This window comes from Oncorhynchus mykiss, chromosome 10 (genome assembly GCF_057628025.1).
Source record: "Oncorhynchus mykiss isolate SJ-2025 chromosome 10, ASM5762802v1, whole genome shotgun sequence".
In the NCBI taxonomy this organism is placed as follows: Eukaryota; Metazoa; Chordata; class Actinopteri; order Salmoniformes; family Salmonidae; genus Oncorhynchus; species Oncorhynchus mykiss.
In genome coordinates this window covers 12,574,728-12,587,274 of record NC_143031.1, presented here as the reverse complement: position 1 = coordinate 12,587,274, position 12,547 = coordinate 12,574,728, and the positions used below count along the sequence as shown (strand labels likewise).

At 43.6% G+C, this 12,547-nt stretch overlaps 1 protein-coding gene across 2 annotated transcripts; it reads left to right on the top strand.

The window, feature by feature from the left end:
• Positions 1–36: 36 nt before the first annotated feature.
• Positions 37–10,158, top strand: LOC118936498 (uridylate-specific endoribonuclease B-like). Of its 2 annotated transcripts, XR_016484132.1 has the most exons (5): positions 37–4,349; positions 5,259–5,378; positions 6,000–6,112; positions 6,903–7,044; positions 9,813–10,158. XR_016484132.1 is itself a non-coding variant. In XM_090188975.1 (4 exons), exons 1-3 carry the CDS (start codon positions 5,740–5,742, stop codon positions 7,006–7,008), a joined length of 270 nt encoding a protein of 89 aa, XP_090045101.1. In that variant the 5' UTR covers positions 5,341–5,739; the 3' UTR covers positions 7,009–7,044; positions 9,813–10,158. The 2 variants fall into 2 exon arrangements, 1 of the variants encoding a protein (XP_090045101.1); XM_090188975.1 differs by lacking the exon at positions 37–4,349 and having other exon boundaries at positions 5,341–5,790.
• The last annotated feature ends 2,389 nt before the right edge of the window (positions 10,159–12,547 follow it).

The window sequence follows — 12,547 nt, the reverse complement described above, 5'->3', positions numbered from 1 at the left end:
TGTGGCAAAATGGCTTAAGTACAACAAAGTCAAGGTATTGGAGTGGCCATCACAAAGCCCTGACCTCAATCCTATAGAAAATTTGAGGGCAGAACTGAAAAAGCGTGTGCGAGCAAGGAGGCCAACAAACCTGACTCAGTTACACCAGCTCTGTCAGGAGGAATGGGCCAAAATTCACCCAACTTATTGTGGGAAGCTTGTGGAAGACTACCTGAAATGTTTGACCCAGGATAAACAATTTAAAAGCATTGCTACCAAATACTAATTGTGTGTATGTAAACTTCTGACCCACTGGGAATGTGATGAAAGAAATAAAAGCTGAAATAAATCATTCTCTACTATTATTCTGACATTTCACATTCTTAAAATAAAGTGGTGATCTTAACTGACCTAAGACAGGGCATTTTTACTAGGAGTAAATGTCAGGAATTGTGTAAAACTGAGTTTAAATGTATTTGGCTAAGGTGTATGTAAACTTCCGACTTCAACTGTGTATGTAATATATAGATATATATTTATAGTACCAGTCAAAAGTGTGGACACATCTCTCTAAGACATTTTGAAACACTGACATTCTCGGTTACCTGGGGAGTAAGAAAATACACTCCCTCTGGCTAGAAACTTGTTGCAGGTTTTTTAAATCAGTTTTTCTTATTTTGAATCGTACCCTGTGATGTCACAAAGAAGCATTTTTTAAATTAGCTTTTTTCTTATTTATACACAGATCATAGAAACACTGTTTTCACATATGCTACATGGCCAAAAGTATTTCAGCCACACCCCTCACTGACAGGTGTATAAAATCGAGCTCACGGCCATTCAATCTCCATAGACAAACATTAGCAGTAGAATGGCCCGTACTGAATAGCTCATTGACTTTCAACATGTCACCATCATAGGATGCCACCTTTCCAACAAGTCAGTTCGTCAAATTTCTGCGCTGCTAGAGCTGCCCCTGTTAATGGTGAGTGCTGTTATTGTGAAGTGGAAACCTCTAGAAGCAACAACAGCTCATTCGCGAAGTGGTAGGGCCACACAGGCTCATAGAATCTGACCGCTGAAGGCGCAGCACACAAAAATTGTCTGTCCTCAGTTGCAACTACAGAGTTCCAAACTGCCTTTGGAGGCAAAGTCAGCACAATAACTGTTTGTCGGGAGCTTCAGGAAATGGATTTCCATGGCCGAGCAGCCGCACACAAGTCTAAGATCACCATGTGCAATGCAAAGCGTCGGCTGGAGTGGTGTAAACGTGTTCCTGGAATAATGAATCACGCTTCACCATCTGGCAGTCCGACGGACGAATCTGGGTTTGGCGGATGCAAGGAGAACGCTACCTGCCCCAATGCATAGTGCCAACTGTAAAGTTTGGTGGAGGAGGAATAATGGTCTGGGGCTGTTTTTCATGGTTTGGACTAGGCCCCTTAGTTTCAGTGAAGGGAAATCTTAATGCTACAGCATACAATGACGTTCTAGACAATTATGTGCTTCAAACTTTGTGGCAACAGTTTGAGGAAGGCCCATTCCTGTTTCAGCATGACAATGCCCCTGTGCACAAAATAGTTTGTTGTGATCAGTGTGGAAGGACTTGACTGGCCTGCTCAGAGCACTGACCTCAACCCCATCAAACACCTTTGGGATGAATTGGAACGCAGACTGCAAGCCAGGTCTAATCACCCAACATCAGTGCCCAACCTCACTAATGCTCTTGTCGCTGAATGGAAGCAAGTCCCCGCAGCAATGTTCCAACATCTTGTGGAAAGCCTTCTCAGAAGAGTGGAGGCTGTTATGGCAGCAAAGGGGGGGGGGCGAAGCAGGTGTCCACATACTTTTGTAGACACTGGTATGGTGCTGGAGAAAATGAATGAGGTTGAAATGTGCCGGAATTAGCCTTTAAGGTCAGGCTTTTATTGGGAATTAAGTGAAAGGGGATACCTAGTCAGTTGCACAACTGAAGTGCATTCATCCGAAATGCGTATTCTGCATTTAACCCAACCCCTTTGAATCAGAGAGGTGCAGGGGTCTGCCTTAACCGATGTTCAGGTCTGAACCTTCCATTTTAGAATGTAAATATATTTATTTAGTTTCCTGCCATGAATGATACATGTTATGTACAACAATTTAGTAGATCAGGATTTGTCACTCATCTACGAAATGTTAGAGAATTGAGAACATTGTTTTTACTGTGTCACGATGTCATGATGCAACAGACAGTACAATGTAACTGTTGTCTTTGATTCAACCGGACCTTATAATCTGTGCTTCATCATAAACCGCTCTGGACTGGTCTCCATGCCTTTCATATGGCCCTATTTATTATAAACAATAACCTTATTTCTACACACACTTGTGGTGTATTCCCACTTGGGAAACACTTGGGAACACTTAAACAACACAATGTAACTCCAAGTCAATCACACTTCTGTGAAATCAAACTGTCCACTTAGGAAGCAACACTGATTGACAATAAATGTCACATGCTGTTGTGCAAATGGAATAGACAACAGGTGGAAATTATAGGCAATTAGCAAGACACCCCCAATAAAGGAGTGGTTCTGCAGGTGGTGACCACAGACCACTTCTCAGTTCTTATGCTTCCTGGCTGGTGTTTTGGTCACTTTTGAATGCTGGCGGTGCTTTCACTCTAGTGGTAGCATGAGACGGAGTCTACAACCCACACAAGTGGCTCAGGTAGTGCAGCTCATCCAGGATGGCACATCAATGCGAGCTGTAGCAAGAAGGTTTGCTGTGTCTGTCAGCGTAGTGTCCAGAGACAGGAGACATCAGGAGACGTGGAGGAGGCCGTAGGAGGGCAACAGCAGCAGGACCGCCACCTCCGCCTTTGTGCAAGGAGGAGGAGGAGGAGCACTGCCAGAGCCCTGCAAAATGACCTCCAGCAGGCCACAAATGTGCATGTGTCTGCTCAAACGGTCAGAAACAGACTCCATGAGGGTGGTATGAGGGCCCGACGTCCACAGGTGGGGGTTGTGCTTACAGCCCAACACCGTGCAGGACGTTTGGCATTTGCCAGAGAACACCAAGATTGGCAAATTTGCCACTGGCGCCCTGTGCTCTTCACAGATGAAAGGTTCACACTGAGCACATGTGACAGATGTGACAGAGTCTGGAGACGCCGTGAAGAACGTTCTGCTGCCTGCAACATCCTCCAGCATGACCGATTTGGCGGTGGGTCAGTCCTAGTGTGGGGGGACGGCACAGCCCTCCATGTGCTCGCCAGAGGTAGCCTGACTGCCATTAGGTACCGAGACGAGATCCTCAGACCCCTTGTGAGACCATATGCTGGTGCGGTTGGCCCTGAGTTCCTCCTAATGGAAGAGGAAGGCATTGATGCTATGGACTGGTCTGCCCGTTCCCCAGACCTGAATCCAATTGAGCACATCTGGAACATAATGTCTCGCCCCATCCACCAACGCCATGTTGCACCACAGACTGTCCTGGAGTTGGCCGATGCTTAGTCCAGGTCTGGGAGGAGATCCCTCAGGAGACCATCCGCCACCTCATCAGGAGCATGCCCAGGCGTTGTAAGGAGGTCATACAGGCACGTGGAGGCCACACACACTACTGAGCCTCATTTTGACATTACATCAAAGTTGGATCAGCCTGTATTGTGGTTTTCCACTTTAATTTTGAGTGTGACTCCAAATCCAGACCATGGGTTGATAAATTTGATTTCCATTGATCATTTTTGTGTGATTTTGTTGTCAGCACATTCAACTATGTAAAGAAAAAAGTATTTAATAAGAATATGTCATTTATTCAGATCTAGGATGTGTTATTTTAGTGTTCCCTTTATTTTTTTGAGCAGTGTATATTTTATCTAGAAATGTGATTTAAAAAAAAATGTTGTTAGAGGTGGTGATGATCAGTTCACTGAATGATTCAGTGATATCATGTCTGTTAATTGTTGTACATTTAAACTATGTGTTTACCTTGATGAACACAGAAGACGTAGGAGGTTAACAACCCAGCAGCAAAATGGCCACCCTTATCTGTGATAACTTGAGTGACCAATGAATATGTGTATTTAATGGAGGGTATTATATTTTTTAAATATGTGCAAATAAGACATTGAATAATTTACAGTTGTTGGAATACAGGAATGACAAGACAATTTAGAGTTGATGTATCGCAATTAAGCATAGGATCCACTGTATACCACATCTTCACACCAGAGGAACCTGACCCAGCCAACAAGCCTGCAGAGGACAGAGGGACCAACCAGTCACGTCATGATTGAAGCTGACCGAGAGCTATCAGTCATCGTGCAGGAAATATGGGATAAAGACGTCAACAGACTGAAACCAGGGACAGACTACCGGATCTCTCTGCAGGTAGAAAAACTATCCAAACGGGACTACTGTATGTGGATGACATTTTTTATTTTTTTTACTGACGGCATTCCGTGACAGATTGTGCAAATATATTTTACTCCAAAAGAACTTATGTATGTTTTTGCTAATAGTAAGGCCACAGGCATTGTTTGTTGTAAGGTCACAGCACATTGAACAAATCCAGACCCCTAAAATGCTCTATATTGTTGCTGTTGTGGTCTTTCTAAAGCAGGGTTCAGCAACTGGTGGCCCACGGGCCGGAATTTGGCCCGCTTTTGATTTGGCCCCCCAAGTTTTCTGAGCAAGACATTTTTGTTGTTGTTGAGAAATCACTTTTTTCCCCTATTGTCGGACATAAGACTGTAAAAACATCAGCAAATCAGCTCCAAGTGATTTTAATTTTGGAAATCGGTTTCAAAGTATTTCCATGCATAATAGCGAGATATACTGTATGTGATCGTACACAAATGTTTCAAGGTTTCAAATGATTATTATTATGTTTTAGTCAAATATATTTGTTTGTGCTTCTTGCGTTACATTTTTTGGTCTACAAATTATTTATAATTATGTTCCGGCCCCCTGACCATCCGCTCAATAAAAAAAATGGCTCCCTACTGAATCTAGTTTATGATCCCTGTTCTAATGGACACAATAACATGTTAGACACTGTGCCACAGATAGATGGAGAGTGCAAGTACAGTGAAAACATGCTGCTGTTGGAATCTCCTGACACATAAACAAATGTTGAGTTGCAGCTTCAAAGGGCACTGGGTCATGCTTCATTTATTTCAAGAGGAGACAATGTTTCTAAACAAAAGTGGACAGCTTCATCCCTAGGTCATTGGTGGGAATGCTTACATATTTGTAATGTGTAACTGATTTCCTCTTCCTCTGCTGTGCTTTGTGCAGGGGAAAGCCGGGACTGAATGCTGACATGAATGATGACAGTGATGGAGCTGGATATCCTCTATTCTCGTTTGTCGATGAAAGCATTTTCAAAAAGGAGTCTTTCTTCGGTAAACGCTTGAGGTGTGAGAGTTAGCGCTTCCATTTTTATGAACTTTTGATTTCAACCGTTTCCTGTGTGTTACCATTATTTTCCTTTGGAAATCCTATCATATCTGCAATGTATTACGTACGTAGAGAGTAGCAGGAGTTCAAGTATAATTGAACATGATACAAACAGGATGTGTACTCACATCCAGGAGGATTGGATAGACAAAACAAAATATTCCTTTTGTATGATCAGAACACATACTACCCTCGAAACCGATCTGCATGTCCTCTTCCAGCCTTTATCTCTCTACTGGATAACTATGAAAGTGATACTGGTGAGCCTGAGACTGTAACCCTAGATGAGGAAGCAGAAAACCACAAGTTTCTGGACTGCATGCTTCGAATGCCCACCCTGAAGTTATCAGTTAAAACATATGGTGGAGAGGTCGGTAACAAGAATACTGTATCTTTATTTAGTCTGGTGAGTAGGAACATAAGTCAAATCACAGATGCATGCAGAAAATGTTAAAACCATTTTAATGTCACATCAATTCACAGGGAGAACCATGGCCAAGTTGGAACCTTTACAAGCTAAAGTGAGTCAATCAACACCCCATGATTGAAATTGTCCCCATATGTTTCTCTCATTTTTAGATTGCACATAAGTACCTAGTAGAGAAACAGCTCTCCCCAGAGGGATTACTGGAATTCAAGGAGCAGCTCTACCGTATCTGGTTTGTGCTGTACGCCAGACGAGGAACTAGCAGGTGGGTATAAAACTCTTCTCTTATGTAACTGTTACTTTTCAGATGTCAAAATAGTTTTTCATTAGGCTGCTAAATGTTTTCTCTTCACTGGTTAGGGTTATGTTTGTTCAATGTGAAATCCATTCACAATTAAAGAAGGCTGTATTGTCACCTCAGTCTCCCATTTATTTAGTCTTTATGCCTGTCTTTTCAAATGGCATACAGTGTGGACTTAGGACTCGAGACTTGGCCCGACTCAAGGCACACATTTGATGAATTGAGACTTGACTTGGCAGGAAAGAAAATAACTTGAGACTTGGAGACTCTGGACTCAACTTGAGATTGTTGTCTCGAAAGGCTTGTTCTGGCCTGTTTCTGTACCGCTTAGTCCGAATTTGATAGCTTATCTTACTATATGACAATGAAAATGGCCTGTTGCTGTTTCATTCAATGACTAGACAAAATATAGTTCTATAGTCATCATTACATCTAGGGAAAATATGACCAATTACTCAAGCTTGAGACTTGGGAGGAAAAAAAACAACTTGTGACTCCACATGACTTGAGATTACAATGACTTGTCTTGCCCTTAGCTTTTGTGTATTCCTAGGAGTAGAGTAGTCTATTTTCACTTATGCTGTACAGTATGTGAAGCCGCAGATTGTGCTATCATGTCATCGTGTGCATCACTAAGCTAATCTAAGTGGTGGATGACCTCCCATTACTCTTCATATCATCCCTTCAGGAAGAGGGTGGAAAAGCAGTGGTGTTCTATGTTCCAGCCTCATATTGTTCTCCCATGTTCCTCCAGGCCGGACTCCTCGGGGTTTGAGCATGTCTTTGTCGGAGAGACCAGAGGGGGCTTTCATAACTGGATCCAGTTGTATATGCAAGTGAAGCTAGGAAACATTGATTAAAGGCTACACTACAGTGTGAATGCAAATTCTCCCCAGGTTAGATTTTTTTTAAACTGGCATGATGAATGTATGTTTTGATTATCATGTTGAATCGGATGTGCGACTTTGATGAGTTGACAGTTAACAATTCCAGAGTATTCTTAAGAAATGACGTGATATACACTGCTCAAAAAAATAAAGGGAACACTTAAACAACACAATGTAACTCCAAGTCAATCACACTTCTGTGAAATCAAACTGTCCACTTAGAAAGCAACACTGATTGACAATAAATTTCACATGCTGTTGTGCAAATGGAATAGACAACAGGTGGAAATTATAGGCAATTAGCAAGACACCCCCAATAAAGGAGTGGTTCTGCAGGTGGTGACCACAGACCACTTCTCAGTTCCTATGCTTCCTGGCTGATGTTTTGGTCACTTTTGAATGCTGGCGGTGCTTTCACTCTAGTGGTAGCATGAGACGGAGTCTACAACCCACACAAGTGGCTCAGGTAGTGCAGCTCATCCAGGATGGCACATCAATGCGAGCTGTGGCAAGAAGGTTTGCTGTGTCTGTCAGCGTAGTGTCTAGAGACAGGAGACATCAGGAGACGTGGAGGAGGCCGTAGGAGGGCAACACAGCAGCAGGACCGCTACCTCCGCCTTTGTGCAAGGAGGAGCAGGAGGAGCACTGCCAGAGCCCTGCAAAATGACCTTCAGCAGGCAACAAATGTGCATGTGTCTGCTCAAACGGTCAGAAACATACTCCATGAGGGTGGTATGAGGGCCCGACGTCCACAGGTACTTACAGCCCAACACCGTGCAGGACGTTTGGCATTTGCCAGAGAACACCAAGATTGGCAAATTCGCCACTGGCGCCCTGTGCTCTTCACAGATGAAAGCAGGTTCACACTGAGTACATGTGACAGACGTGACAGAGTCTGGAGACGCCGTGGAGAACGTTCTGCTGCCTGTAACATCCTCCAGCATGACCGGTTTGGCGGTGGGTCAGTCGTGGGGTGGCATTTCTTTGGGGGGCCGCACAGCCCTCCGTGTGCTCGCCAGAGATAGCCTGACTGCCATTAGGTACCGAGATGAGATCCTCAGACCCCTTGTGAGACCATAAGCTGGTGCGGTTGGCCCTGGGTTCCTCCTAATGCAAGACAATGCTAGACCTCATGTGGCTGGAGTGTGTCAGCAGTTCCTGCAAGAGGAAGGTATTGATGCTATGGACTGGCCCGCCCGTTCCCCAGACCTGAATCCAATTGAGCACATCTGGGACATCATGTCTCGCTCCATCCACCAACGCCACGTTGCACCACAAACTGTCCAGGAGTTGTCGGATGCTTTAGTCCAGGTCAGGGAGGAGATCCCTCAGGAGACCATCCGCCACCTCATCAGGAGCATGCCCAGGCGTTGTAGGGAGGTCATACAGGCACGTGGAGGCCACACACACTACTGAGCCTCATTTTGACTTGTTTTAAGGACATTACATCAAAGTTGGATCAGCCTGTATTGTGGTTTTCCACTTTAATTTTGAGTGTGACTCCAAATCCAGACCTCCATGGGTTGATAAATTTGATTTCCATTGATCATTTGTGTGATTTTGTTGTCAGCACATTCAACTATGTAAAGAAAAAAGTATTTAATAAGAATATTTCATTCATTCAGATCTAGGATGTGTTATTTTAGTGTTCCCTTTATTTTTTTGAGCAGTATATATATATATATATATATATATATACACTGAGTATACCAAACATTAGGAACACCTTCCTAATATTGAGTTGTACCTCCCCCCACCCCCGTTTGCATCAATTCGTTGGAGAATGGACTCTACAAGGTGCCAAGCGTTCCACAGGGATACTGGCCCATGTTGACTACAATGCTTCCCACAGTTGTTAGGTTGGCTGGATGTTCTTTGGGTGGTGGACCATTGATACACACAGGAAACTGTTGAGCGTGAAAAACCCAGCAGCGTTGCTGTTCTTGACAGAAACCGGTGCGCCTGGCACCTACTACCATACCCTATTCAAAGGCACTTAAATAGTTTGTCTTGCCCATTCACCCTCTGAATGGCACACATACACAACCCATGTCTTAATTTTCTCTAGGCTTAAAAATACTTATTTAACCTGTCTCCTCCCCTTCATCTATTCTACACTGATTGAAGGAGATTTAACAAGTGACATCAATAAGGAATCATCTCCACCCGGCACAGCCAGAAGAGGACTGGCCACCCCTCATAGCCTGGTTCCTCTCTAGGTTTCTTCCTAGGTTTTGGACTTTCTAGGGAGTTTTTCCTAGCCACCGTGCTTCTACACCTGCATTGCTTGCTGTTTGGGGTTTTAGGCTGGGTGTCTGTGTAACGGATGTGAAACGGCTAGCTTAGTTAGCGTGGGCGCTAAATAGCGTTTCAATCAGTGACGTCACTTGCTCTGAGACCTTGAAGTAGTAGTTCCCCTTGCTCTGCAAGGGCCGTGGCTTTTGTGGCGCGATGGGTAACGATGCTTCGAGGGTGACTGTTGATGTGTGCAGAAGGTCCCTAGTTCGCGCCCGGGTATGGGCGAGGGGACGGTCTAAATTTGTACTGTTACATCTGTACAGCACTTTGAGATATCAGCTGATGTAAGAAGGGCTATAAAAATACATTTAATTTGAAAGCTCTCCCCTGGATTCACCTGATCAGTCTGTCATGGAAAGAGCAGTTGCCCTTAATGTTTTGCATACTCTGTGTATATGTCAAGCATAACAAATGACTCTTTCTCGTGGATGTATGTCTTCATTGTTGTCTCTCTCTTCTCTCTTTTATGTCAAAACCAGCCTGACAAGAATAAGCACATCCTGGCGCTACAGTTCAGTTGGAAGAATGGAATAAAATCCAAAGGCAGCATCTTCGTTGGCGTCAGTCCTGAATTTGAGTTTGCTCATTTATACCCTGTGTTTCCTGGTCTCACCCAATGAGCGTGTCAGTGTTCTTCAGTGTCTATGAGGTGGACGTCATCTGTCACCACTATAACAAGAAGCATATCGGCACAACCTACCCTGTTCTTGTGAAGTACCAAAACAAAGATAAAAACAAAAAACACTCAAATACACTCTCATCCAAGTGTCAAGAGTATTGTTTTTGTATTTTTCATTTAAATAAAGATACAATAAATCTGTAAAAGTGTTCTGTTGCTGTATTCATTATTGCTGCACTATCACACAAAAGCTGAATATTGAATGTGAAAGACACTATCAAGAAGAACTGTCAGCACAGGATGCAATCTTCAGAGGTAACCTCTATCATTTCACTAATCAAGTTCCTGAATAGTGAAATACACTAGATTCTAAGCCAAAATCTACAATAACTGGAATATGGATGGCTATTATTTAATAACTGTCAGTGGTAGATGCCAGTGTCACAGACAGAAGTGTTAGTTACAAATACAGTGGCGGTTGGTGCCATTCAAGATGAGGGGAGCCGATTATTGTTCTTATGAGCATGGCCTTATTTCTATTAGAGCATACTGGATGACTGTCATTCATATTCCATTCACCCAGCTCCATGTAACATCGATGATACTCAAATTGTCCCTATACCCACCATTAGCTTGCTACAACTTAGCCTATGAATTAAAGTTTACAATGTAGGTGCACACAGATCGAGAGAAAGATTTGAGGTGACAGACAGTGACACATGGACATACAGTGACACATTCAATACAACCTTGCACATTCTTGCCTGCATCTAGCTGATCTAGGGTGTAATCATTAGTCCAAAAGTTGCAAACAATAGTTTCCATTGGGCAAATTCAGGTATGTTTATCCCCGTTTCGTTCCATTTGCTTCTGTTTAAGAAACACTTTTCAACAGTGTCGGCGGAATGAATACACCCCTGATCACATGCAAACAGTTAACTTTCATAGCCACACAAACAGCTCATTGGCCTTTGCCATGTGTTCTGTTGGGGCAGTAGAGTAAAGAGTGAGACCAGGCTGCTGAAATAGCAAATGCTACCATGTTTTGGAGTCTTGATGTCACAAGCTCGCAAGAGAGGGACAGTGAGTGGGTGTGGCCTTGTATTTATTTTACTAGGCAAGTCAGTTAAGAACACATTTTATTTTCAATGATGGGGAAGATACAAGAAGCTGTGGGAGTTGTGGAAGATTGGCATCTAACATGGGGTTTAGGATGCCTGTGGCCAAGTCCTGCTTTATGGTGTATTCTAGGAGAAAAGTTCTATATGTTAGGTTGTAAATATACAGTCAGGATATAGGTAGGGTGTCTGAGTTTAAGTATTTAGGAATGTGGTTTGATGAAAGGCTTACGTGGAAGAGACATGCTGAGCATATTTAAATGAAGTGCATGAAGGTGCTGAACCTCATGAGGGCAGTGGCAGGATAGGGGGTCATATAGACAAACATTGTTGTATATGTACCAGGCATTGATCAGGTCATCTTTGTGTGTCATGGGTGCTTTGTATATGGATCAGCAGCCAAAACAGTACTACAGCGCCTGGATAGGATACGGTCAAGAGCCCTGAGATTTTGTGTGGGTGCCTTCAAAATTATACCTGTTGAGGCATTGCAGGTGGATAGTAGGTAACTGCCACTGAGGATAAGATGGGACAAACTTGCATTAGCGTACTGGGCGAGGTTGAAAGGGAGTTAAGAAGGACATCCTGCAGTCAAGGCAACTGGGGAATGCTGAGAGCGAGGAGTGGGTAAGCAGAAGGTGGTAGAATATGGACTGGGGAAGAGAGAGATAGGGCCGGAAATTGCATTGGGGAAGGTTCCTCCGTGGTTGTTTCCGAAACCAAGTGTAGATGTGGACATGATTGAAGGCAGGGGAGAATGGGGTGAGGACGTGAGACGGTGTGTGGAAAGATATATAGATAATCAGTTTTATTTGTTTTTAAGGACATATACAGATGGTTCAAAGGCTACAGTCAGTGGTAGGCTGGGGTGAGGGGTGTATATCCCCGATTTCAATATTAGAGTATGTAAGCAGGTTAACTGATTATGTGTCAGTGTATGCGGCCAAGTTGATGCCAATTGGTTTGAGATGGGTGGAGGAGGAGAAACCACTCAGTCTGTTAATGGGATTGGAGAGAATAGGAGTGGTTGTAAGCTTTTACTGGGTTCCTGCCCATGTGGGTGTGGAGGGTAATGAGAAGGCCGATTTGGTGACTAATGCTGCGTTTAGACGAGGGACGCTAAAACGTCATACCTGTCAGCATAGTGGGATGAGAAATCAAGAAAGAGAGTGACAGCAAAAGAAAGCAAACACGACAGTACGTGTTGCTATGGTGATTTCAGTAAACAATCAGTGCAAATCAACATCTGAAAGAAAACAACCCGACAGCAGACCAGACGACAAATGTAGAAATATCTTAACTTTGGCGGCAAGTCCTGTCTAGTGGTGGCTGACAGCATTCACCGCCAGCTTCAATGGCATTTACCGTTGTGCTCTCATTGAAAACAATGACACCCGGTTTGCTGCTTATCATCTATCTCGTACCATGTAAACGCAGCATAAGCACAGATAGAACAATTAGACAGATATTTGACCGG

What these genes read in the sequence shown, in the direction of transcription:
- LOC118936498 (XM_090188975.1), top strand. Translation starts at nt 5,740, where the DNA reads ATGCTTCGAATGCCCACCCTGAAGTTATCAGTTAAAACATATGGTGGA. An exon ending in TTAAAACATATGGTGGAGAG is followed by an intron (nt 5,791 to 5,999) that starts GTCGGTAACAAG and finishes TCTCATTTTTAG; the next exon opens with ATTGCACATAAGTACCTAGT. An exon ending in GCCAGACGAGGAACTAGCAG is followed by an intron (nt 6,113 to 6,902) that starts GTGGGTATAAAA and finishes ATGTTCCTCCAG; the next exon opens with GCCGGACTCCTCGGGGTTTG.